Source organism: Zonotrichia leucophrys, chromosome 4 (genome assembly GCF_028769735.1).
Source record: "Zonotrichia leucophrys gambelii isolate GWCS_2022_RI chromosome 4, RI_Zleu_2.0, whole genome shotgun sequence".
In the NCBI taxonomy this organism is placed as follows: Eukaryota; Metazoa; Chordata; class Aves; order Passeriformes; family Passerellidae; genus Zonotrichia; species Zonotrichia leucophrys.
The window spans coordinates 64,095,925-64,122,788 of record NC_088173.1 but is presented as its reverse complement, the minus strand read 5'-3'; the positions used below and the strand labels follow the sequence as shown (position 1 = coordinate 64,122,788).

General features: G+C 45.0%; 1 protein-coding gene across 1 annotated transcript in view; it reads right to left on the bottom strand.

The window, feature by feature from the left end:
• ATRN (attractin) overlaps positions 1 to 26,864 on the bottom strand; it is a 150,330-nt gene that overhangs the window by 15,392 nt on the left and 108,074 nt on the right. The window contains exons 26-27 of the mRNA XM_064711922.1: positions 18,448 to 18,526; positions 5,458 to 5,565 (exon numbers count right to left, since the gene is read on the bottom strand). Coding sequence (XP_064567992.1) covers positions 5,458 to 5,565; positions 18,448 to 18,526 — 187 coding nt within the window. The remainder of the gene's footprint in view (positions 1 to 5,457; positions 5,566 to 18,447; positions 18,527 to 26,864) is intronic.

Genomic DNA, 26,864 nt, shown 5'->3' with positions numbered 1-26,864 from the left:
AAACAGAGACAGCAACACACAGACAGCCTTGGAATTCCTCTGTGTTAACATATGGAAAAGCTCCTAGAACCAGTAACTGCCAGAAAGCCCAGAAATAAGATTTTAGAAATTACACTGCCTTTCCAAAGGGAAGCTGAGAAACCCAGAGCCTACCTTAGCCAGGTCAGGCAGAACCACACTGGTCTTTCTGGTCTCAAAGGCTGCATGTGATCCATCTCCAGCAAGTGCCACAGCAGATCAGGATTATTCCCTTTCTTTCCCCCCATCCCTGAATTTCATCCCCTTGCTGCAGCTATTATCCTTCTGAGGACAGGAATGACTTTCAGTGTATTTGTATCATCCTTGAAAAACCCTAAGCTGCCCTGTCCCCCTCTAACACATCTTGATCACACAAAAAGAAAGTTGGTTCAAGTTGTGCCTCGGGGCATTTAGACTGGATATAAGGGAAAATTTCTTCATGGGAAGAGTTGCAAAGCATTGCACAGGCTGCCCAGGGAAATAGGCATCACCACCCAAGGAAATGCTCTATAACCTTGTGGATGTGGTACTTGAAGACAGTTTAATGGTGAACATGGTGGTGGTGCTGTGTCCATGAATGCACGTGGTGATTTAAAGGCCTTTTCCAGCCTTACCAATTCTATGATTTGACACAGCCTGGTCATTTCTGCTTGATGAGGCTTTTGTGCATCACACCTCATACCTGGCCTCCCTCCAAATCCTGCTCTTGCACAGAGCCCCAGTCTCAGCTCGCTGGAGCTGTCCTTGCCATGCTTACACTAACCCAGCTCACTGAAGGGGAGTAGGTTGGGAGATGTCACAAAAGCTGGTCCATCAGCAAATCTGATGGATCAAAAGCAGGTCAGCAACATGTGAAGTAAAGGGGAAGTGAGTCATCAAGAGTGACAACCAGAACAGGATAAAAGCTGTAAAAAACATCAGTTCCTTGGCCTTTAGTTCTTCGCTGAACTCCAGCTGCATGAAACAGCCCAAAATCAAGCCACATGTCAAAATTAACATGAATTCACCCTGTAGAAGTGCTGGGGCTGGCAGATGCTTCATTTCAAATCATTCCCCACCCTGCAGCTTCCCCAAACCCTGCACTCTGTGGCACAGGACTTACTATTCATTTCTCTGCCCCTTTACTGCTGGTTGCCACTTCATTGCAATATAAAAGGAATTTAACAAGGGTATCGCTCAGATGCAAAATACAAATAGACTGAAAATATATTAATTAATCTGTGATACCCCCTACCCACTCCCAAATCAGCTCATCACTTTAGCTCTGCACTTCATGAACAGATGGGATCTTCTGGCAGCCTTTAAACCACTCAAAAGCACTTTCTCCCATAACAAAGCAAACTAATTACTAGAATAAGATGCTATTTCCCATCTATTTATCTGCTATTTTTAAGGAATCAGCTCGCTGTCTGATTCAGGATTTGTAGTGAAGCCCTCAAACAGCATAATTAAATGCACATTGATACAATGGTACAGAACACACTAAATGAACTTCATAAGGATTTTGCTCACCAAATGCTTCTCCCTTTCCCTTTAGGAAACTAAAGATCATGGGTGCAAAAATAATCAACACTTAGCACTGGATTCACGTGCTGGATCCCTGAACACAGCACAGCAAAGACTGCTCCAGCTCTCCTCTGAAAGATTCCAAAATATTTTTTTCCAATTTGAGGATCATTCTTTCCCACTGCAACCATTTTCTTGTTGACCCCGTAAGTGCTTTGCTCAACCTCAGCACTTGCTTGCTAGGCTGTGCATGTTTTTTCCAAGGTAACTTCTTGCCTTTAGCAACTTCAAGATAGGTGGAAATCAATGTCAAAATTATAAACTTCCCAAATTCTTTCAGGAAAGCTTCTAAGCATGGCTGCAGAGGATTACAAGACTTAGATTAATCCGATAACAAGCCCTAAAAAAGCCTGAGCTACAGCAATACCAGTTCAGACACTTGGATGAGTCCCAGGCACCCAAGGAAGTTAAACACACTTAGAAAAATAATTGCAATATTCAGCACATCTGAACGCAGAAAGAGCTGCAGAGAGAAGCCAACAGATTTTGTAATAACTAAGCAAATTTAGTGGTAGATTTGTGATTCAGTGGGTATTTGTTGAGTGGCAAATAAACCAAAGCAGCTAGTTACGTGTTGCCTAGCTGCAGCCTCTAATAGGAATTGCTTCCCTGCAGGTAAATCACTTTCTATTACTCCTAAGTACCCCAGGAAAACTACTAATTGAAAACACAGTTCTAATACTGTCCAGCTGGAAAACATTAGCTTAGGATGGAACTAGCTTGACACTGGCTGCCAACTGGCTATGGACAATGGAATAGGAAATTAATCTTTTGCAGACAAGACATACCATTTTCCACTTCTCCTTTGTAACCTTCAAATCAACTCATCATTAACCAACAGCTTTGATTCCCATGGGCAAAGAAAAGCATCACTGAATTCATGATAACACAAGTCTGGCTTTCTTGCAATTAAAATGAAGACTCCAACTTTGACATAGTGGATGGCAGTGGAACTGGAGGGCAGATACAACATCCAGCACCACAGTAACATTTCCCTCTTTTCTTGACTAAGAGTTAAAGAACAGCCAGACCACAAAGAGAAGCACAGTTGTCCAATTCTGCATTGCCCCAGCCCATCCTCCTGCAGCTCTCTCCTGCAAAGAGCTTTTTCCCATGCAGGTGCAAAAGGGATGAGGAGAAAAACCCAATCTGCTGGCTAACGTTAAACCATAACACCCCATACATATTCAGACTGGTTTTTCATTTCTATTTAAATTCATTTCCATGCAGGGACCAACAGGTCAGACTATCTCAGAAGCACCATTCCCCCAAGTTGCTTCCAACCCACAATGTTCCCGAGCGTCCTCTCCTTTTGTGAAACACTCTGGCCTTTTGTGACTACTTTTATTCCCTAGCCAAGTTCTCCAAGATGAGAAAAAAACAATATAAACCCCATCAAACCTAGTAATACTCCTTGTCATGTAGAGGCACCCTTGTTCTGCAGCCACACCTGCCAGCAGATGATGGCAGAGAGCAGGAAAGGGATGATCTTTAAGCTCCCCTCCAACACAAAACATTGATTTTATGGAGTTACCATTGGCACAACACTTCAGGTGCACATTCATCTCCTCAGCTCCAGATAACTGTACAGAGTTTGTGCCATAGCATGATCAGACCACCTCATCTGTGCCCAAAATTGATTAAGAAACATGTATCTGAGTTACCAGCACAGAGGCAATTACCAGTTCCTAATGATTTCTGAGTCTAAAATAGCACATTTCTCCACAGTCTTTCTTACTGTGCTTCAAACCAGCTTCTCCATCCATTCCAGAGGAACCCAAGGAGGCCAGCAGAACAAGAGGAGGAATAACACACTCATCAGAACTGAAGAGATCCAGAGCTTATCCTCTCTGTAGTTTGAGTGCAGACATCTTGTCAGAGATCAAAAAGTTTAGAACAGCTTTGTTCTGGCCTGATCCCACAGGAGAGGTGTTTTCAGCTACTTCCAGACAACAGAAGATGAAGGGAAGGGCCCCAGACAGACAGACTGCAACCCAAACCCATCAGCAGCCAGGCTACATCCTCCCAGATCTGCCTCCAGCCTCATGAACATCCACATGCATCCCACAGCCTTTTTAATCAGCAATGAAATAAAAGTTCAGTCTGATTTGGTGAGTAACATTCTGATTTTGCAGGGGTGGATTCCCAAGTCTTGGTGAGTTGTCAGAGGTAATGATTCCCAGTACCAGACTCATGACAGAAGCAGGGAAATTATAAAAAAATCAGAAAATCTGAGGATCTGGAGTCAAGAGAAAGTCAATGGGGAGGAGAACCAGTCAGAGCATCCAAGGAGTGTTCCAGATACTTAATCACCTGAATTATTGAGGACCTTTGCAAATTTTACTTTACCTCACTATGCTCCAAACCAGGTACAAGACAGGATGACAGGAAACAGCCTAATGCTGCACCAGGAAAGGTTCAGCCTGGAAATTAGGGAAAATGCCTTCCCAGAAAGGGCTGCCCAGCCCCGGCACAGGGTCCCCATCCCTGCAGGGATCTGAACATCCTATGGTTGTGGCACTTGTGTGGGCATGGGGCAGTGCTGGCCCTGGCAGGGCTGGGGGAGTGGTGGACTCAATGGCCTCAGAGGGATTTTCCAACCTTAACTATTTTGTGATTCCATATATTGAAAAGCTGCTTCTGCACGGTGTACACCCAGAAGGTGGTGCAGGACACCAATCACATGGAATAGTATTAAAACTTGCCATGTCAGACCATATTTACACACAAATAAGGAACATCCAAAGCTATACAGGCAACCTTAATGCCTGCACTTAGGCCAAGACTTAAAAATTATTACTCACCAAATAGAAGTTTTGGGGTCAGACTTCTTTCATGTGCTTTAGGTTTTTGGTTTTGTTTTTTTTAAAGAATAAGCTCTCTTGTTATAGTAAGAGAGTGTGAGAAACTTAGTACCTGGAGTAATCATAGAATCTCAGAGTAGTTTGGGTGGGAAGGGACCTCAGAGCCCACCCAGTGCCAGCCCTGCCATGGCAGGGACACCTCCCACTGTCCCAGGTGCTCCAGCCCCAGTGTCGAGCCTGGCCTGGGCAGTGCCAGGGATCCAGGGGCAGCCCCAGCTGCTCGGGGCACCCTGTGCCAGGGCCTGCCCACCCTCACAGAGAATTTTTTCCCAACATCTAATCCATGTCTGCCCTTCTTAACCTTAAAGCATAATGAGAAAAACTTTCCAAAAACTTCAGTCTAAATAAAACAAAACAATCCAGCTGCCTTAGATGAGAAAGAAAAATAATCAGTGTTTTCAGGTTTTTAATTTTTTCTTTTTGTATCAAAGTCTGTGCTGGTCAAAGCATTACATCAAAAAGACCTTTGAATTAATTCATCACCTCTTAAATATGCTTTTTCTAAAAATTCAATGTGTTGTGTGTAAGAATGTGCCAGCCTGGTGTATGACCATGATTTCTTCATGCTTCTATTTGCTAATCACAAGATACATTGGAATATATATTTGTTATCAGAAATATGTTAACATTATCCAGTACACAGACATGATTATATTCACACTTGTCTTGAGATATCACAGGGAAGGGTTTCTATTTGCAGCACCTACAACTATTTCCAGCCCAGTGCTCTCTGGTGTAAAGCTGAAATTCTTCTCTATTTCAAAGCATAAAAACTAACAAGGCAAACCCAACACTTCAAAGCCAGCATCAGTATAACATTAATCTGAACCAACCCAAGAGTTATCAGTGAATATCTGAAGGGATAAAAGCAAATTAAAATGGTGCCTGTTGGACCTCCTGGATTTAGAGTTTCTTACAGGTATACACAAAAATGAGAGGATTTGGGATTGCTGTGTAAAGCATCCCTGGTTAATCGTGGTGAGGACCACCCCAAAGGCCCAGCTCTCACCTTTATGCTCCCCCCGATGAGATCTGGTGGCTCCTCATCTGTTTCTAAGGCAACGTTGATGGAGGCGAAGGGGCGACTTGCCATCTGTTGCATCTCGCGCAGGAGTTGCTAATTTATTAAACAGAAAAATATTATCATCATATTGTTCTGACACAAAGATGAAAGACAAATGTATCTAAAAGATTTTGCCCAATACAAAGGGACATCAATGAATATGGAAAAAATAACCTCCAGGGGCTTTAATGGCCTTAAGAATACAGATAATGGTAAATATTCACATTACCACAATTTAACAAGTTATTGGAAGTAAAGCCGAATGCACAATGTGAGCCTGACACGTCTGGGAGGGAAAACGATCTGACTGAGTCTCCATATAGCAGTTATTCACTTTTTAAGCTGTTGTTTGTCATCACCTGTCTGATTCCCATTCCATAGGATTTGTGGGAATCATTTTGAAATTAAACTAGCAGCAGTTTGTAACTACTGTAAGAATGAAGTTGCTATTTTTTATAACAGCACCATCAAAACACTGTCAGGTTTCTATTGAATAATCCCCTTTTTTTATTGTTTCCTTGCTGAATACAGAAAATGGCAAACATGACCTTATTGCAAAATGTTTTATTAAAATAAAAAACCTTTTCCTGGGCAAATCCCCACAATCTCTCATGACACAAGGCAACTCTTTATTGTTCTCTTAAGCCCTTCTAAGCATTTCGATGCAGCTTCCCCTTTTCTAACACACAAAAACCAGATACTTTCTACACAGCTGGGCTGGAAACAGCATTTCAGTTTTAGCTGAGCTATGGACACACTTCTTGTTGGCTCCAGTGACTAATGTCTGATAGTGGCAACACAGCTTGATAGGGGAAGCAGAAGCCAGAATTCCATGAGGCAAGGGGTCCAATGGGACTCAGTGTCTCTATTTAATAAGAGAAAAGGCAAACACTGTGCAGCATGAGAAAACCCAATGCTCTTAACCTTAAATGCAGGAACTGCCCAATGCTCTGACACAGATTTACACATTTACCATCACTACTTATTACAGCAATACCAGTTATCCTGTTTTTAAGCTGGATTGAGGCACCACCAAATGCTCTCTAGAACTCTCGTCATTGCCACCTGCATTTTCCCATTAATTCTGGGCAATCTGACACTCCAAGCCCAAAGTGATCATTTACAGTACTCAAAAACCCCACAGAAAACCCCACAAAATGCACTGTGCCCCAATATCCCCACGCAGCACCCAAGAGGGTGAAAGGAAGGTGCTGTTCTCCAACAACATTGTTTGGAACTGATTCCCAGAATCACCCAGTCCCAGAATGGTTTGGATTGGAAGGGACCTTAGGGACCATCCAGTGCCATCCCCTCCCTGGGCTCAGGCCCTGCCTGTGGCTCTGGGGCCATGGCTGGGCCTGGAGCAGAGCCTGGGCCTGCACTGACCCCTGCACACAGGGACAGACACACAGGGACAGACGGGGACACACAGGGACAGAAAGACAGGGACAGACAGACAGGGACACACAGGGACAGACACACAGGGACACACTGGGACAGACTGATGGACACAGGGACAGACACACAGGGACACACAGGGACAGACTGGGACACTGAGGGACAGCCAGGGCTGAGGCCCCTCTCAGCTGGGGCTCCTCTCCAGCTGAGCAGCCCCAGCTCCCTCATGCTCCAGGCCCTTGCTCAGCTGTGCAGCCTCTGCTGGCCCTGCTCCAGGACATCCATGTCCTCCCTCCGTGCTGAGGATCCAGAGCTGGACACAGCACTCCAGAGCTGTCCCCATGGCTGGGCACAGGGGCAGAATCACTCCAGAGCTATCCCTAGGGCCAGGCACAGGGGCAGAATCACTCCAGAGCTGTCCCCAGGGCTGGGCACAGGGTCAGGATCACTCCAGAGCTGTCCCCAGGGCCAGGCACAGGGGCACGATCACTGCAGAGCTGTCCCCAGGACCGGCAGAGGGGCAGGATCACTGCAGAGGTGTCCCCAGGGCCGGGCACAGGGGCAGGATCACTGCAGAGGTGCCCCCAGGGCCGGCACAGGGGCAGGATCACTCCAGAGCTGTCCCCAGGGCCGGGCACAGGGGCAGGATTCCCCCACCCTGCTGGCACTGCCCTTCCTGCTGCCCCCAGGGTCCCAGGGGCTCCTTGGTCCCCAGGACCTGCTGGCTGCTCCCCGCCAGGTGCAGGACCCTGCATTTGTCCTAGAGGAATTTCAGCAGGTTCCTCTCTGCCCATCCCTCCCAGCTGTCAGGTCCACCTGAAGGGCAGCACAGAGGGGCTCCTGCCACCTCTGTGTCACTGGGAACTGCCCAGGAGCCACCCAGGCCTTCCCAAATCACTGACGGACCAAACAGCATTGGGCCCAGTAAAGAACCTCGGGGGACACCACTGGAGACAGGCCTCCAACCAGACCCTATGCCACTCATTGCCACCCTCTGGAAACTTCTATGGCCTTTGCTTTGCCAAACCACCTATAATTTTGAGACTCTTTCACTGCAGAGGACTGTCTGTAACTTGGGGGTGCAGGCAAGGCACGATGAGGCCAATGTAGATAAGCTTGGGGGGGGGGTGTATGAGCTTCTATGGCTCTCAGTCTAGCTAAAAAAAACTGTAAAATTTTACTGCCATAAAAGGCATGTGGTAAAGTTTTCCTTAATTTTTGAAAAAAAAAAAAAGAAAGGGGGAAAAAAAAAGGCATTTTGAGCAGATTGTAGATACTGTCACAAAGCAAAAACCCAACAAATCCACACAAATGGAGTGTTCGTAAGCAAACTTGTGTGTAGCTCACACTTGGGAAAAGGACACGAGGAGTGCTCGGGTATTTAAAGCACACCAGCAGATTGCAGACGAAAGCAAGTGTGAAACAGATTGCTGGGTTGTTGTTCCTGTAATTGTCCCCTTCAGCTATCACAGAGTGCTTTGTTTAATGGCTATAAAATCAATGAACAAGCTGTCCTGATGAAGATGTCCAAGAGACTGACGAACTAAAAGCTATTAGTTCTTCAAAGGAAGTTATTTTACTAAAGAAAATGTGCAATTTGGCAACATGACTCCTAGTGAAGTCAAAAGTAGCTTTGAGAATATAGAACCACAGGATGGTTTGGAATGGAAGGGATCCCAAAGATTATCCAGTTCTACCCCCTGCCACAGACAGAGACACCTTCCACTGATCCAGGCTGCTCCCAGCCCTCTCCAGGCTGGCCTCGAGCGATTTCAGGGATGGGAGAGACACAGCCCCTCTGGGCACCTGTGCCAGGGCCTGCCCACCCTCACAGGAAACAATTCCCAATTCCCAAGGTCCCATCCAGCCCTGCCCTCTGGCCCTGGGAGCCATTCCCTGGCTCCTGTCCCTGCAGGCCTTGTCCCCAGTCCCTCTCCAGCTCTCCTGGAGTCCCTCCAGGCCCTGCCAGGGGCTCTGAGCTGTGCCTGGAGCCTTCCCTTCTCCAGGGGAACATTCCCAGCTCTGCCAGCCTGGCTCCAGAGCAGAGGGGCTCCAGCCCTGCAGCAGCTCCGGGGCCTCCTCTGGGCTCTCTGCAGCAGCTCCACGTCCTCCTGCTGTTGGCCCCAGGGCTGGGGCAGCTCTGCAGGTGGGCTCTCACCTGAGGGAGGGGCACAGGGACACAATTCCCACCTTGCCTTTCTCATCAGCCAGGACTGGGGCAGCTCTGTACATGGGTTCTCACCTGAGCATAAAAATGCCCAAAGCAGATGAAATCAGAGGTCCAGGATGCAAGCAAAGCAGCAAATGCCTAAGGGAACATCCTTTTCCTAGCACCAGCTCCTGGTGTAGCACAAGTCATGTTACAAAGTTACCCCTAAAAATTAAGAACTAATTTAAGAAATAATTGTTCTAGAACTTTAATGCCATGGTTTACCCCAAGGCTTGCACCATGCCTGTTTAACCCAGACATGAATCAATCCTTCAGTATTTGTTTGGTGTGTCAAAATTTTAATTAAAAGATTTTATGATGCTGTAAGGGAGAAAATGTGATTTTTCTCCAGTCAAGAGGCTGAGCATGGCTTTACAAGTCAGCAGCTGTTAACATCTAAATACTCCAGAACCTGCCTTTCTCTCATTCCTAAAGATGGGTTTTCTGAGGTTTCAGATAATGAACCTCAATACTCTTTCAAGCAAACCCTGGTTTTCCAGATGACATGATTAATAGGACAACCTGGGAATATTTTAAATCACTTAGGCACAAAGAGGATTTTAAAGGCAAAGTGTTTGACAGCCTTACAAAGAAATCACATCAAAAAGCCTGTCTTAGGATACACCTCTGGCCTTTAATATTCATATAACTGCAAACTGTGAGAATGTGCACACCTTTCATTTGCATTGAGTGTGATTTTTTTCCACATCACAGAATTATGGAATGGTTTGGGTTGGAAGACACCTTAGAGACCATCTTGTTCCACCCCCTGCTATGTTCCACCTTTCTCCTGGGCTGACTTTATGATGCTCACATTCCCATTGGTCTGTTTAGCCCAGAAATGAGTTTTGCACCTTTCAGGCTGGTTCTGAGAGCAAAGGGGAAGACAAGAAGTGCACAGTTTGTTTTCAGACACTGCACTCACTCCCCACATTCCTGCTCCTGGACTGGGCTGTCTGTGGATGGACAGACAGCAGGACAGAGCTCCCCTTTGCTTTTAGTTAGTTTTAGCAGCTGAAGCACAGAAGTTCCCTGGACTGTGGTTTCTCTTTGGAGCTGTTCAAACTTGCTGTGGCCTGAAGAGCAGCAGAGCACCCCCAGATCTCCCCTGTGCCCCACGGGGCATTTCCAGCCCTGGAGGGACTGATCAGAGACTGAGTGAGCTGAGCTACAGCCCACCAGGGACTCTGGGCGTGTGTCACCTCTGCAGAACAGTGAGAGGTGTTATTGTTCCATATTGTTCATTTTTGGTGTGCTGGTGAATGCTTTGCCTGATAAATAAACAGTTTTTTCCACTTTTCTCCAAGGAAATCTTTTCCTGGACTGGTTTAGGAAAGGGCCACTTGAATTTGCTTTCTACAGGAACCCCTTTGGAGGTTTTCTCCCAAATTTGCCCTAAACTAGGACAACCTTCCACTAGACCAGGCTGCTCCAAGCCCAGTCTAACGCAGCCTGGAGCCCTTCAAATAAAGTGATTCCTACCAGGAATATTTTTAATTCACACACTGAGTAATGGACAATCTGGAATGAAGAGTGTGTTACTGATGAGAGAAAAACCTCCCGAGGAAGTGAGGAAAGCCTTGCCAGGCAGTAGTGCAGGCTCTCTCAGAGAAGACAAACAGCTATTCAGGTTACCAGGTTAATTGACTAATATAACCTATGCTGTGTTTCCTGACAGGAAAAGCCTGGACATTTTATTCCCAGCATAAAGCAGCCACGAGGCTCCATATAACCATCCTGCTTACATCCATCTCAGCAACTGCCCCTGCAGAGACTGTTTCCTGAGCACAGGGCCCCAGCAGCTTTGGGGATGGGGCTCTGGTATTTTCAGCCATGAAATAACAGTGATTTTTCCAGAAGGAAGCCAAATATCCAGGATTTTATTTGCTCCTTATGAAGAATGGCCTTAAAAAACAAGCTTATCAAAACAGTGATCTAGAACTTGTAAGGAACTCCAGTATCTACATGAGCAATTTTCTCAATTTTTTTTTTTTTTTTTTTTTTTTTTTTAAGAAGGAAAGCATACCAGGAAGGAAAATAGTAGGAACTCAAGGAGGACAATAGTGAAGTACTGGCACAGGGTGCCCAGAGCAGCTGTGGCTGCCCCTGGATCCCTGGCAGTGCCCAAGGCCAGGTCGGACATGGGCCTGGAGGATCCTGGGACAGTGAGAGGGGTCCCTGCCCATGGCATGGGGTGGGATCAGATGATCTTTATGGTCTCTTCCAACCTAAACCAGTGCATTATTCCATGGGGCCTGAGCACCTGTTGGAGCTGGCCCTGCAGATGTGCAGATCCACCAAGCTGCCACTGCCACCAGGGCTGGAACCTTCTCTGTAGGTCCTTGGGAACCCCATGAGAGTGGTGTCCCCTTCCCACACTGACGGTCAGCAGCCTGCAGCAGCCCCAGCTGCTCTGGGCACCCTGTGCCAGGGCCTGCCCACCCTCACAGGAAACAATTCCCAATTCCCAAGTTCCCATCCAGCCCTGTCCTCTGGCCCTGGGAGCCATTCCCTGGCTCCTGTCCCTCCATCCCTTGTCCCCAGTCCCTCTGCAACTCTCCTGGAGCCCCTCCAGGCCCTGCCAAGGGCTCTGAGCTCTGCCTGGAGCCTTCCCTTCTCCAGGGGAACATTCCCAACTCTGCCAGCCTGGCTCCATAGAAGAATCACTGTACATTACTTGGAAGTAACATGCAGATCCTGCTGTAGGAACATTTGCTTTATGTCATCAGAACTTGGTGACCTTGGGGGAAAGGGAGTTACCTTCCAAAATAAAAACTGGCATCAGCAAAAAATGAACATATAAGCCATAAATATTCCATGTAGATGAGCCACAAATGTCTCAGAACTAAGTGATTTAAAGTATTTAGCTACAATTACACTAACTACCATATAAGTCAACAAACAAACAATTTTCTCTGACGCTTTCATCATCACTGAAAATTTAGTTTTTAAGCCCCTAGAGCAGTGCACATATTAATGTTAGCTAATTAGTTTTGTAACTGACTTTGCAGGCTATGTTGAAAGAGAGAGGAGGAGAGAATTAATGTTCAAATCCTTCTCAACAGGCATTTCCACACTTCAAAACTATAACAAACCACAAAGCAAAGCTGCTGGGAAGTTGCCTCATGCTGAAATGACAGAAGATATTTAATTCAGGGCTGATTAAGATAAGCAAGTTATTCATCATAATCATGCCCAGTAGGAGGGCATAGAAATCCTGACCTTTAATAAGAAGAATGAGATCATTTTTAAAAGACCAGAAGGATCTAGTCCATGCAGACTAAAATATACACCAATACCTGATAATTACACAATAGCACAGTGAAGCTTTGACTGAGTGGAGCTCTTCTGAAATAATTACAAAATCTCTCCCTGATTTTTACAAATAACTAAATTAGATACCTGTGATGGTAGCTGATGCCTACCATCAGAAAGAGAGCTCAGAGTCTGAAACAAGAACAGCTTCAATAGACCAGCAGTGTTTTTTTTTTTAAATAAGGTTGAACTCTCCTAGAGCTGGGCTTGATAAAATCATGAAACCATGGAGTGGCTTGGGTTGGAAGGGACCTAGAAGCCCATCCAGTTCCGCCCTGCCAAACAGAAGGTTTGACCCAGTGAGCCGGTATCCCAAGCATGATACTCCAGCTTCATCTAATTTGATACTCCAGCTTCATCTTTGCTCAAGCTCCATCAGCTCTGTGGGATATAAACCCACTGAATTCTCCAGCAGCAACCGCCCTGAGGACTCTGCCACAAGAGTTCCATGGCCTGTGGCTGCCAGCCCCCTGTGCTGGTGTCCTACAGACAGGTTGGGGATGCAGCTGCTCAGCTGGAACTGGCCATCTGCAAGTTCCCCAAGAGGAGCTGCACTGGGCACAGAAGTGACAGGAGCATGTTCAAACAAAACCAAACCATCACTTGCCCCCCCAAGCAGGAATCTCTTGTCAGCACTAATATTTTGGGATGTTTTTCCTCTTCAGGGCATCTCTTATTTCTGCTGCAATTTCCTTCAGCTGGTGACCAAAGCCACATGGATCACTGCAGAGCACACAGTGTCTGTATTTCGGAAAAAGCCTCCTGGCACTATGAGCTGGTTCCCATTCATGGATTTTAAATTTAGGGAGAGCGGAAAGCTACGATTATTTGATGTGACCTCCTGCCCAGCACGAGTCACTGAATTGCACCATGTGATTGACCTAGAAAAGGTCCTCCAAAAGCACTCATTCAGAGAGCCATGTTTCTAAAAATAGAAATTATTGGCATTGCCACTCTCACCATTAAAAATGGGAGAAAAACATAAAAGTTTTTGACTTTTTTACCCCCAGTTGCAGACATGGGGTGTTACAGACTGGTTTGGTTTGGAAAGGACCTAAAGCTCATCTAGCTCCAATCCTCTGCCATGGGCAGGGACATACTGTTTAAACTTTTGGCTGATCATTTAGAAGATCTTCATCCCATCATGAATCTTCTATGATTCTATATAAACCTTCTATCAAACTTCAAAAATTCTCTACAAATCCATTCTCCATATGATTCCTTTTCACAGCCACTGATTTGCATCACCAAAGCTCAGTATGTTTTTCCTTGGAGAAAATGAGGAATTTGTGAAGCTTTAAATTCTTGCTTATCTTCCAGGTAACAAATTAACATTGCAGTGTTGTTCACCATCTGCAACACCCAAAACATTGCTAAGAGTAGTGTGGACACAGTACTCCAACAACTGGTTACACCTAATAGTAACACTGAGTTCTTATTTTATTACTCCTACATGCAGGAAATAATATTTACATTCAGCTTTTAAAACACCACAGCCACCATCACTTCAGTCTATTGTCCTGGGAACAGCTATTCTGGGAAGTAAACCCACCTTCAGTGCATAAAAAATAAAACAAACCCAGGTTCATGTTTCCCACTGTAATGAGAGATGTTTCCCAATGTAATGAGTTGTGCTTACCACGTGACTCAACCTCCTCAGTCACCTGCTGGCTGTGATTTCTCACTCCTCCAATTCTTGTTTTTCCTACAAACCGCCCCAAAGCCAAACTTAATATTTTCTTTTTGCTGACAGACACCAAACAGTGCTGTCAGTGCTATGGAACAAGATCTATGCGGCAAATAACTGCTGGGAGCTTGGAGAATGCACCAGTAAACCCTCCAAAGCATCTGGAACTGCCCAAATCTAGAGAAATTTGTTGCCAGACCTTTTAATATTTCTGCAAAAGTTTAAACCAAATCCTTTGGGAGCACATCCTGGTCCAAAACACCACTGAAGACTCTAAACAACAACAAAGATCCCAAATTACAGTTAATTGAAAGTATTCCAAATCTACAGCTTTTTCCTTGACCAAAGATGCCCTTAATCACATTCTAAGAGAGAAGACCTAAGAGATGAATGAAATACTAAGGGATGAGAGCAAGAAGGGGAAGAAAAGGAAGGCAGGGCAATAAATAACACACAGCACAGATCCCTTGCAACATCTTTGCTGTACAAAACACAGGGATCTGCTTGCCTGCGTGGCATTCTGTGTGCATGGATGCTACAGCAGAGGATGTTAGTGGAAACTGAAGCACAACTAAGTTTTGAATACACTTGGGAGGGAAAAAGGTTTCAGCAATGAGACAGAGAAGGATAATTCCTGCAGTAAATCAATACACAAAACCCCTCCTGAATAACTGGGTGACTTGCAGAGTACAAATATTCAGTCTTATACACTCTTGGCAAGAAAGGAGGCAAAATACAGATCATTTTGTTAAGGGAATGTTTTGAAATGCAGCTCTAGACACCCAAATTTAATTATCTCTGTAGGTGCTTGCTATTGATACTCCCCCCACATTCCAAAGAGGCACAGGCAGTGATCCAGCTGACCCTCCCCTCCCTGGGTCAGCCACACTCCCTTTGCTGGGAGGGAGCTATTCCTTGCTCCCAGTGAAGGAAACAAGGGAGACTGAGGGTGAAGAGGACTTGATGCAAAAACAGAACAACAGCACAGAAAATTCCTGACAGCAGATGAGCATATTGAAATTCTAACATTATGCTCATACTTTGTGCATTATTCTCTATTACTACTGTGATTCCTTTAACATGTCATTTTCTACAGAAAAGACAGAGAGGTTTCCTATCCCTATTTCCTAATGTCATTCACCTCATTCTAAGCCTCCTATAAAAGCTGCCTTTTTATTTCTATTTTCCCTTTTTTAAGATGTCTGAAGATACTCAAACACAGGGTTCAATGGCAGGGGAATGAACACACGGTTTATAGTTCCATCTCCTGAATGCCTGATATGACACAAATCATTCCCATTTTTACTGCTGGTCAAGTTTTACTCTTTGCAAGGCCTGAACTTCAGCTCAGTGTTCCAAACTCATTTTCCTACAAGCCCACATTGGCTGTGTCTGCCCACCCCACAGATCTGGAGGCTGAGAAGCACTGACAGACACCTGCAAGCAGCTGGGCAGAGAGGTTTAGCTGAAATACAGAAAAGAAAAGTCAGGAGAATCTTGTGTGTTCTACAAGATCCTGATGGAGACTTTGGATTTGTAGCATGCTGCCTTCTCCATAAGGCGCAAAGCAAACTTGGTTTCAAGCAAAGGATGCTGCTGTGTTCCATTCCCCAGCCACACCAAGCACAGCTGTCTGCCTTCTCCCAGCACACTTCCCAAGCAAGCCTGGCTGTGTAATTTTGACCACTAAACCTGTCAGCACACTCCTTTCCTGCCCTGCACATTTCTCAGAATAAGCCTCAGCCATCAGCTTTTCACTCAGCACTGCCATAAGGATTTGGGCACGTGCAGTGCTCCTGCTGGAAGCAGAAGGGATGGACAGCTGGGAATTCCCTGCACATTGCATCATATCTTACTGACCTCTGGGCTAAAATCAGAGAACAAGCACAAACACACACGTGGGAAGTTACTACAGAGTCACTACAGACATGAGAAACAGTTTATTGTAACTTGACTACTGCTAAAAACACAGCCCAAAGCAGAGAAAGATCTTCCTTCAGGGCTGCAGCATTTTGGAGAATCAAGGAACACTTTGGGCTGGAAGGGACCTTGGAGATCTAATTCCACACCTTCCCCTATCCCAGGGTGCTCCAAGCCCTGTCCAGCCTGGCCTGGGACACTGCCAGGGATGGGGCATTGATGATAATGTAAAGCTACTAAAGAGACCTTTGCTTGGGTTTATCGAGAATCAGTAAAAAAACCCTCCACCTTCAAGCTATAAAATCATCTTAGATAACAAATTCTCGGGTGGAGTTTTACTTCTGAAGAAAGTGTATTAATATATGTAATTATGGCACAACAAAGATTTTAAACTGTTTCCTCAAGATTTACAAGTATTTTTAACACAAAATGAACAGAACAGCAGAGATCCATTAATTACAAGATAGAGTCACTAGATAAAAAGAGAGAGCAAGATAAATAACAGCAAAAGACAGGAATGTGCCTGGGAAACACCACCCTGATGAACTGCCTGTCAAACAGCCACACGTAGATTGAATTTAGTCTGAAACATGCCAATATGTTGCCAGTACTCCAGGGTTGTATTTTTTCCTTAAAACAAGTATCAGACTGTAACTTAATTTATAGAGACATTTCTCACTTAGGCCACCACTCAAATACTTTAACTCCAAAGCACAGTATTAACTTCTTGGTCTCTATTCCTTATATATTCCTAGATAACATTTAACCCCAGGAGCCACAGGGGATGTTATGCTGACTCCAGCTTAGTTTCTTGCCAGGAAAGCAAGCAGGAAAAAAACAGCTGCCTTAGTAAAAATTTATCTACCTTCAGAGAATACAGAAAACCTCAAAGACTTCCATTATTTCCAAGATTAAGGGTTATCTGTTTGAAAAGCAATGATTATATTCTGCACTGACTTCACCAGTAAAAGCAGAAACATCTGAAGCAGAAAGAGAAAGAAGAGGAGAAGAGTTATCAGACATCATCCTGCTTTATTACCAGAGAGGAGCTCCTCATATGGAATAAATTCATATTATTCACACCACTGCACTGCAAAGTACAACCAGCTACAGATCTCTGAAGATATGCAGGAAACAGGGACTTGCAAAGAATTCCAACACCGTAAAAATTAATCCCCCAAATCCTCTTGATCAACCCCTACATGGGAACAAACCACTCTCGAACAGAACAGTGACACAGGCGGGTCTGCAGCTGCCAAGAGCTTCAGCCCAGCAAGACAGCTGGGAGAAAAACCTAGAGGAATGGCAGATCCCACCTGAAAATCCCAAAGCAGGGGAGAAACACGCCCCATTCCTTAGGGAATCTGGCCTCAGGTGATGACAAAGAGATAACTGTATACAGCAAGTGCACATGGACTCGCTTGAATGATGGCTGGCTTCTCCCATTTTGCACAGAAATAAACAGATTAACACAAGACAGAGCTCCTAAAAATAACTCCAGGTGCAGCCCAAGCTGTGATAGCTGCAGGTTCCATGCTCCCAGCACACCAAGGAAACCTGATGGGTGTGTGGGCAGCTGCTTGTGGCACCCAGGACTGCCCTACAAACACAGCTGGTGTATGGGGGCATTGGTGCTGAGAAATGGGGACTGAAGACACGTCCCTTGTGCCACAGCAATTGGCCACCTCACCAGGGCCACCCTGAGTGTTTGGGTGGAACAGGAGAGCAGGGTCCACTGAGAAGCAAGAAAGGAACATAGTGAACAAAAATAAATCAGGGATAAACAAGGAGGAACCAGATTCTGGGGGTGTAAAGCACTAAGTTATTTACATGATGCAAACACAAAATGTTGTGAAGCTCATTTGGACCATGGGTAGGTGAAGAGGAAAAAACTTTGGCTCTAAAATTCACATTTTTAAGGAGTAAGCTACTGGTGGCATCCCCACCTTTTTCTTATGCCCCTAATGTTCCAGGGGGAAAAAAACCAACCACCCAAAATATCTGAATAAGATTTAATTTGAAAATGGGTTTTGACTTATTTTTTTAATGTATTACACAAGAGCTAATGTTTCTATTTTCTATTTCCTATTTTGAAACAGATATAAAGAATCTCCTAGTTTATGTGGTTTGGTACTTATGCTGTCTAGAAACAGAAGTTCTAGGAATTCAGGATATTCACCCCTATTTTTTTGGTGCTTCACAAAAACTGCAGCATCAGGATACTAAAATAACATAATTTGTCACTGAAACTGTAATCAAAAATATGCTAAAGGCCTAAATAGCAGCATTAACTGAATTAGCTCAGCCTTCAATTTAAGGTTAATGTGATGCATATGTGAATAAATATGCATCTAGAGAGAACAACTACTAAAAAGTCATTTAAGGAACAACACTTTATCCCTCTCACCTCTCTCCGTCGTGATGCCCAGCAACTTTGTTTAATCTTCCAAACCACAGCTGCCACCAGGAGCAATGACAGGAAACAACTGGAAAGGAAAGGAAAAAAAAATAGAAAATAATATTTATTGCTCTTGTTCGTAACACACTGGCAGCTGAAAAACTCTAGGAAATGCAAAGTTAAATGAAAAGTTCATATATTAGAGATACACTGAAGAAAGATAATCCAGCACAGTTCAGTGCTTCTGATACCCAGTGAGGAATGACACACTTATTTTCATTATTTATATTGTTGATTCAAAGTTCCTTATCTGACTTCCTTAAATGACAGCAAGGCTGAAAGATTTAATCAGATTGAAAAAGACACTATTGCCTATCTCTGGTGATATTTTAAGTGAGAGGATAACCCCCAAGAAGAAAAGCCTTGAGAGAAGTAGAGAAAATTGATTATTATTTCCTTTCTAAATTACAAAAATAAGATACAGTGTAGAGAAGGCAGGCTGTTGCAGAGCTACAGGCATTTCTTGATTTCCCCAAATCTGTATTGGTTTTCTTCATCAAAGGAGGAGGGGAAAAGGATGAATGAATATATCAATTTCTGGGGAAAATGCAGGGAAGCGGATACAATAAAAAAGAGTAGTAGGAATAATAATAATCATTATTATAATAATTACAATAACAACCGACTGTACTGACAGATATGATTTTATCACACTGAGTACCTAATGAGCAACTTCAAGGCACACAAGCTAGGATTAAAATCTGAGCCCCAGTGGAAGCCTCCTTCCTCAAGGACTGCACTGATGGGTCACAGAAAACATCTCCAAAGCCTCTCCACCTTCCAGCATGTACTGAAAGACAGGTTACAGGAAAGTTTCCATGCTGCAGCATTCCCAGTAACCACGGGCTCTGGATGCTCACACAGGGCTTTCTCTCCAAGACACAATCTGCCCAGGACTGCAGGGAGTCACCCAGGACTGCACCCTGCCAGGAGGGGACAGGGACAGGAGGAGAGGGAATGGCCTCAGGGGAGCCTCAGCATGGACAGGGGTGAAATTCCTTCATGGGAAGGGGGTCAGGTCTTGAAACCGGCCAGGGCAGGGCTGGAGTCCCCATTCCTGGGGGAATTTCACAGCCCTGTGGATGTGGCCCTTGGGGACATGGGACAGTGGGGGCAGTGCTTGAACTTGCTGATCCCAGAGGGCTTTTCCAACCTAAATGATTCTGTGATACTATGACTTGGAAATGCCTATCATTAAACACCAGGAGAGACAGCAGGAACCATTCCCTGGGAAGTGCAAAAGGTGAGGAGACAGTTCTTCTTGCCATACCACCATCTACACGCTACGTGATATGAAACCTCCATGGATGGGACACAGACACCCAAAGGCAGCCAGTCAGTGATGGGATTGCATTTTTCAGGCTTAGATGTGCACAGAAATATGCTTCACTATCATATAGCATATAATATTTAAAAATGTGCACTTGTTTGACTTGCATGGCCCTGGCACAGGTGCCCAGAGCAGCTGGGGCTGCCCCTGCATCCCTGGCAGTGCCCAGGCCAGGCTGGACACTGGGGTTGGAGCAGCCTGGGACAGTGGGAGGTGTCCCTGCCCACGGGACTGGATGGGCTTTAAGGTCCCTTCCAACACCAACCATTCCATGATTTTATGATTTCAGATGCAGTTTGCGTGCAACATGAGCTGCTGCCAGGGCTCATCAGTGTACACCTTTATTTGGAGAAAAAAGATGGAAATCCAAAGGGCAGATGAAAAATGCCAGCAGTGCCAAAAACGTCATTCCTCTCAAGCATCTCTGGTAAATTACCCATTTCAGAGGAGTTTCTCAGGAGGAGCTTCTCAGGTCAGGCAGACAGATGAACTTGCACTGTGCCACCCTCAGCCACAATGTCAGTGAGGTCTCCACCTTTACATAACAACACGCTCCAGTCTCGTGTATCCATCAGACAGCTCCAGAAATACACACAGCAAATGGAAGACACACATCAAAACATGCTGAACTGCTGTAAGGATGACCCCTTTTTAGGAAAAAAGTGACCTCAGCAATGAAAACTGTTGGACCTCTTATTTTGGGTCAATTTCATAGAATCACAGAACCTATGTTGGAAAAGACGTCTAAGATCATCAAGTCCAACCATTATTAACTCAGCACTGCCAAGGCCACCACTAAACCATGTCCCCACATGCCACATTTCTGGTGGCATTGCAGATATGTCTCCTTACAAATTAGTTACTCTTCTGGAGAAGAAAGAGTGGAGAACTGAGAGGGTCACCTTTACTACTAAATCCCCTTTCCAAAATGCAACACTGCACAACTCTGCATGTTCCAGAGCCCTTCATTGGTTTCTCTTTCCTGCTCATTTCTGGCACCACATCCAAGACTTTCTTCAGAAAATACAGAGAGGAATTAACAATTAAAGACTAATAAAACTTCTCCTAAAACACTCACCACAGTACCATTGTATTTCAAAGGAACAGCACCATACATCTTTGTATTGTCACAAGGAGGCAGCAAATACCCACAAAAGCTATAAAATCGCTAAGGAAATATATTTTCCCCCTTGAACTAACATCCCTTGGAAGCACTCGGGGAGAAATAAAAGGCAGAGCCCACTGCAGTCCATCACCTGCTGGAAGAGCCCCAGGGGTTGAGCAAAGTTAAGATCTATTGTTGCATTTACTCAGCCTAAACCATCCTGAAATAAGTTAAAAGACCTGATGTGAGCATCACTAGCTTTGAGGAAGGTTTTTTTCCAACTTTCTCTGGAAAGCAACTTTGTAGGTATGGAAGCAGCAGCAAGAAGCAGCTGCATGCAGAGAGAGGTGCTGGGAAATGATTTGGAGTGAGAGCTGAGGCTGGCACAGTCCTGGGTGAGCTGTGCTCTGCCCTGCTCTCTCAACAGCTTCACACACATCTCTGCCATGAATATCCACCTGCTTACAAATGACTTTCAAAATCAACATTTACTGCAGGATTTGCTTTGCCCTCTCCTCTTTTCTCCAAAAATAACAGCCTACCAAGAGCATCCTTCATCCCAGAAATCCCTCTTCACTCAAGTCTTCTCTCTGCAGCTTCCCCCATCTCAAATGGCTCCAGGCAGGGCCTGGAGGGGCTCCAGGAGAGCTGCAGAGGGACTGGGGACAAGGCCTGCAGGGACAGGAGCCAGGGAATGGCTCCCACTGGGAAAGGGGAGATTGGGCTGGGGTCTTGGCAAGGAATTCCTGGCTTAGCTGGAATTCCCAGATTTGCTGTGGCTTCCCCTGGATCCCTGGCAGTGCCCAAGGCCAGGTTGGACACTGGGGCTTGGATCCACCTGGGACAGTGGGAGGTGTCCCTGCCATGGCAGGGGGTGCAACAAGGGGATCTTTACGTTTCCTTCCAATCTAAACTATTCTGTATTTCTGTCAACTGTTGGATTTCCATTTTCCTGTAGCCTGTGACACGTCCAGTTTGAGACTAGTTAAATTTTTCCAACAGATAAAAAGGAAACCAGCAAACTCAGGTGTGGAACCAGACTGGAAGGAAAAAGAACCATCAAGAGCCACCTAACACCCTGGAGAGTTTTTCATCCCAGGGAAATTTGAACATGACTCCATTTCAAGCAGCTTCTACCAAGCAGAGCTTCCAATGGCTCACACAGTTATAAAAATTTGTGCTTACACAGCATAAATATTGCAATGCAGGAAGAAGATACATTTAAATTTTATGGAGAATAGTCTATTTGGCAAATAGCTTTAATAATTCATTCTTAATTATTCATTAGATTATTTAAGTACAATAAATGAGCAACGTGGTTATAAATAATCTCTCCTTAGTTGGCCTCTACACACACATGGAACCTCAGCTGATCAGCCTTCAGGCTAACACAGGGTATTCCCACAGTGACACAAAAACCTGAACTTAAACACTCTGTCTGGTTTTATTCTAGACTTTAATCTCCTTTTCCACAGAGAGAATATTCTCTCCACGCCTGGTATCTTTAAAGCTTTTCAAACAAGTACACTTTCATTTTTAGATGTCTGGAAAACTCCATCAGCACTTTACTGTGATGCATTCTCAGGAGGGGAGAAGAAAATCCATCTGGTGTATTAGGGCCCAATTATTAAACCTTCGTGAAATGTTTATCCACATCAGAATTGCTTGTAAAAAATGGCAGCTTTAAACACCAAAATGTACAGCAGCCTCACTGCTAATGTGCTTTAACATATACAGGTCACTTAATAATCTCAGACAGCACTGCCATGATTACTAGAAACACAGCCCAAGTTATTTTGATGAATTAGAAGCTATTTAAGTGCTATTTACCAGTACATTTTAATATGCTAGAGAGCTACAGGACACATTTTAAAGTACTGGATGCATTAATCCTTGAAATAATTTGAACAAGTGTATAACATGCACGTGGTTGGTGCCAAACAGCTGCCTGAAGCCCACCAAGCCAGATTCCTGACCTCATCCTTCTGCTGAAGATGGCACAAGGCTCAAGAAGCCACAGCTCACCCTGGTTATGGCAGAGGAGGCAGTGGAGGCAGGGAAGGGCTGGAGTACAGGGGCATGGGTTACACCCAGGTGGAAATGAAGCACTGCAAAGCAGCCCAAGCCCCTTCTCTTCTCCCCCACCCTGGTGGTGTGGGGAGGAGAATCAGATGTAAAATTTGTAGGCTGAGAGAAGAAAATCTTAATAATGGAAAACAAAATAAAATACAATAAATAGCTAATAATAACAATTATATTTAAAAGATAAATGAAAGAAACCAACCAAACAGCTGATGCACAACAGAACTGCCCAGCACCTGCTAACCCAGATCAGAGCCCTGCAGGTAACTCCCCCAGTTTACACACTGGGCATGAAGCTCTGAGCGGTGGAAAATCCATCTGGCCAGCTGGGTTCACCTGTCCCAACTATGGTCCCTCCCAGTTTGAGTAATTCCTCACTGGCAGAGCAAGAGAAAATACACAAAACCAATAAACTTCTGAGAAACACAACCTAGCAAAACCCAAACAGCAACACCCATCAGTGTATTATCAACATTACTCTAACTGAAGGCAAAACAGTTCAGTTTTTGAACAATAGTTCCTGAGAAGAAATTAACTCTATCCCAGCCAAAACCAGGACAGCAAGTCTGATGAAAAGCAGCTGAGGGAGCTGGGAAGGGGCTGGAGAATCCCTGAGGGAGCTGGGCAGGGGCTCAGCCTGGAGCAAAGGAGGCTCAGGGGGCCCTTGTGGCTCTGCACAGCTCCTGCCAGGAGGGCACAGCCGGGGGGGTCGGGCTCTGCTCCAGGGAACAGGGACAGGAGCAGAGGGAATGGCCTCAGAGGAGGGTCTGGGTGGACAGTGGGGAAACTGCTCATGGAAAGGGCTGCCCAGCCCTGGCACAGCTGCCCAGGGCAGGGGTGCAGTCTCCATCTCTGGGGGGATTTCACAGCCCTGTGGATGTGGCACCCAGGGACATGGAGCAGTGGTGGCAGTGCTGGGGGAGTGTTTGAACTCGCTGATCTCAGAGGGCTGTTCCAACCTCAGTGATCTTATGATTCTATTCTATGATTATGGAGGATGAAGTAAAGAGTGCTGAGAACATGGAAAAAAGGAAGTTATGGATGCTGATCTCTTACTCTTCTTCATTTTGTTAGAAATAATGTGAAAATATTCCCAAGCTCTTCCTTTTTCTAAGAAAAAAAAACCCAATAAGGGACTCAGACTGTATTTTAAGCACCTATTTAATAAAGACATTTGTGCTAAAGTAAAAAATTATTTAATAAGCAACAAGAGTAAATAAAATATCTGCAGCATAACTACAGATTTGAATTACTGCAGGAGGCATTCCCACTTAATGAAAACACTGGGAAAATACATATATTTAAGGAAAACAATATACAATACATAAAACCATCTGTGTGAGTCTTGTACTGAGCAAACAGTTCTCCTGCTCAAGTTTTTATGAGGAACAAGTCCAATTATTTGTATCAAACTAAAACTACACTATTTCCATTTGATATTCAGACCCTAATGGGGCACATGAGGTTTGATGTGCCACCACAAAAACACTAAGCTGGCAGCTTTTATTCCATTTGTAAATAACACTCATTTCTCTAACAATTATGGTAAGGCTTCGGTGGGACATGTTGGATCATGGAATCACACACTGCTTTGGGCTGGGAGGGACCTCATATCCAGCTTCAACCACCCTGCATGGAATGGGCAGCAATGCCTCCCCTAGACTGGAGCAGACACTAGACTCCCTTAGAAGGACAGATAATGAAGACAAGACAAACAGCAGGCAGGAAACAAAATGAGCTGTGCATGTGAGAACCAGCAGAGAAGTGCAGTAGAAGACACTTGAGGTATCTGGTAAATCCATGTAGTAAAGCTCAGGATGAGACCACAGAGAATCATGGAATGGTTTGGCCTGGACAGACCTTAAAAGGCCCAATCTCTGGTCCAACCCCTCTGCCATGAGCAGGAACATCTTCAGCCAGGTCAGATTGCTCAGAGCCCTGTCCAGCCTGGAGTGGAATGTTTCAGTGATGGGGTATCCACCCCTCCTCTGGGAAGCCTACTCCAGCATCTCACCACCCTCAGTAGAAAAGATTTCTTCCCTGATCTAGATTTAATAGACCATCTTTCAATTTAAAGTCATCACCCTTTGTTACATCACTACAGGTCCCACTTCAATGTCCATCCCCATCTTCCTTTGAACTCCTTTTAACGATGTAGAGATCCCAGTAAGGTCTCTCAAGTGCTCTCTGGGCTGAAGGTTCAAGGGAAGAAAAGGAAAAGGGAAGAATGGAAGAAAAGAAGAAAAGGAAAAGGGAAGAATGGAAGAAGGGGAGAGAAAGAAAAAGGGAGAAAGAAAAAGGGAGAAGGATTATTGGGCAATAATATGGGCTTATAAGGCCACAAATATTTTTACATCTTCTGTACATACAGGTACGCTGGTGATTAGTACGTGTGATAGGTGTGCTGCCAGACAGAATTTTTGGAAGATAAGGAAGCACAGATATGAATAAAGAATGTTCACTAGAAATTGTCAAAATAGCTCAAACTATGTGCTGAAAGACAGCTGCACAATCTGTAAATTAAAGCAGAGAGGAGGAGAGAGAAACCCCAGTTTCCTTGCAGCTCATTAGCTTTGCAAAGGTTAACAATGGTTGGAATACCATTTCTCCTCTGGCTCTGATTATAATGCAATATTAACGACCTCGGAACTTCACCGTTCTACCCAACCTTTATCCACTGACATTTTCTTAGCTTAAAATAACACATTCATGTGTACAAATTAAGGCTGTGTCATACACAGCCCCCTGCCTGGCTTGGTGCTGAACTCCAGGAATCCAACAGCCCCTCTAAATGTGAGGCACAGCCCTCTGATCACAGGAGCCAGCTCCTAAATGAAATGAAAACCAGTCCTGTGTCCTGCTGCACACTGCCTGGTGCTGTCTGAATGCATGACCAGGCTCCTGCTTTTCCATGCCCTGTGCACCCGACAGGCAGCCCAGCCAGTGCCTGGGATAGCAAAACTCAGCAGTGCTGGGCTGTGGGAAGCCCACAGCTCTCTGCAAGGACTGCACTGACCTCATTCACCTCAAATGGCAGCAGAGACACTGAAAATCTCCCAAGTCCCTCTCAGGTGCTCCACACAGCTCAAGGCACAGATGATGCCTCCAGCTGCACAGCAGAAAAGCCCAGTGGGGTTTTCTGCGGGGAAGTGGCTTCCAGAATAAAGAAATGTGCCACAGCATATCCAGCTCAGACAGATTTCCCAAATTCAAAGAGTCAAAGAATGGTTTGGGTTGGAAGTGATCTTAAAAATCACCTGTTCCAGCCCCCCTGCCACGGGCAGGGACACCTTCCACTATCCCAGAGTGCTCCAAGCCCCATCCAACCTGGCCTTGGATACTTCCAGGGATGGGGCAGCCACAGCTGCCCTGGGCAACTCCCACACTTCCTGCAGAACAGCAAAATGAAGCAATACCCTTAAATGTGCAAACAGAAAGCCTCTAAACATCTGTTTTCCAGAACAACATCTCTTTAAGTCTCCAATACATCTAAGAAATTGGTACATATCCCAGGTTTTGAGTTTGGTGTTAATGATACCAACTGGTTTTAGGTTTTCACAAAGCATTTTCCTTGCCTCTATTTTAGGGAGCAAATTCTCAGCCAACTGTTGCTTATTAACAGCACAGGGGGCTCTCAGGTATTAGTTATTTATGGTCTGCCTTGGATCCCACAATAATTATGAAATGTGCCCTAGAGCATTAAAAATGCAAATGTTTCAATAGTTTCCCCTACACCCAGTGAGATGAATCACACTGTTCTAATCCACTGGTTAATTAGGGAGTTACGGTGACTGTAAAATAAAACACCTGGAGAGAAGCTTAGGAGTAGTGAAAGAATCAAAGAATTTC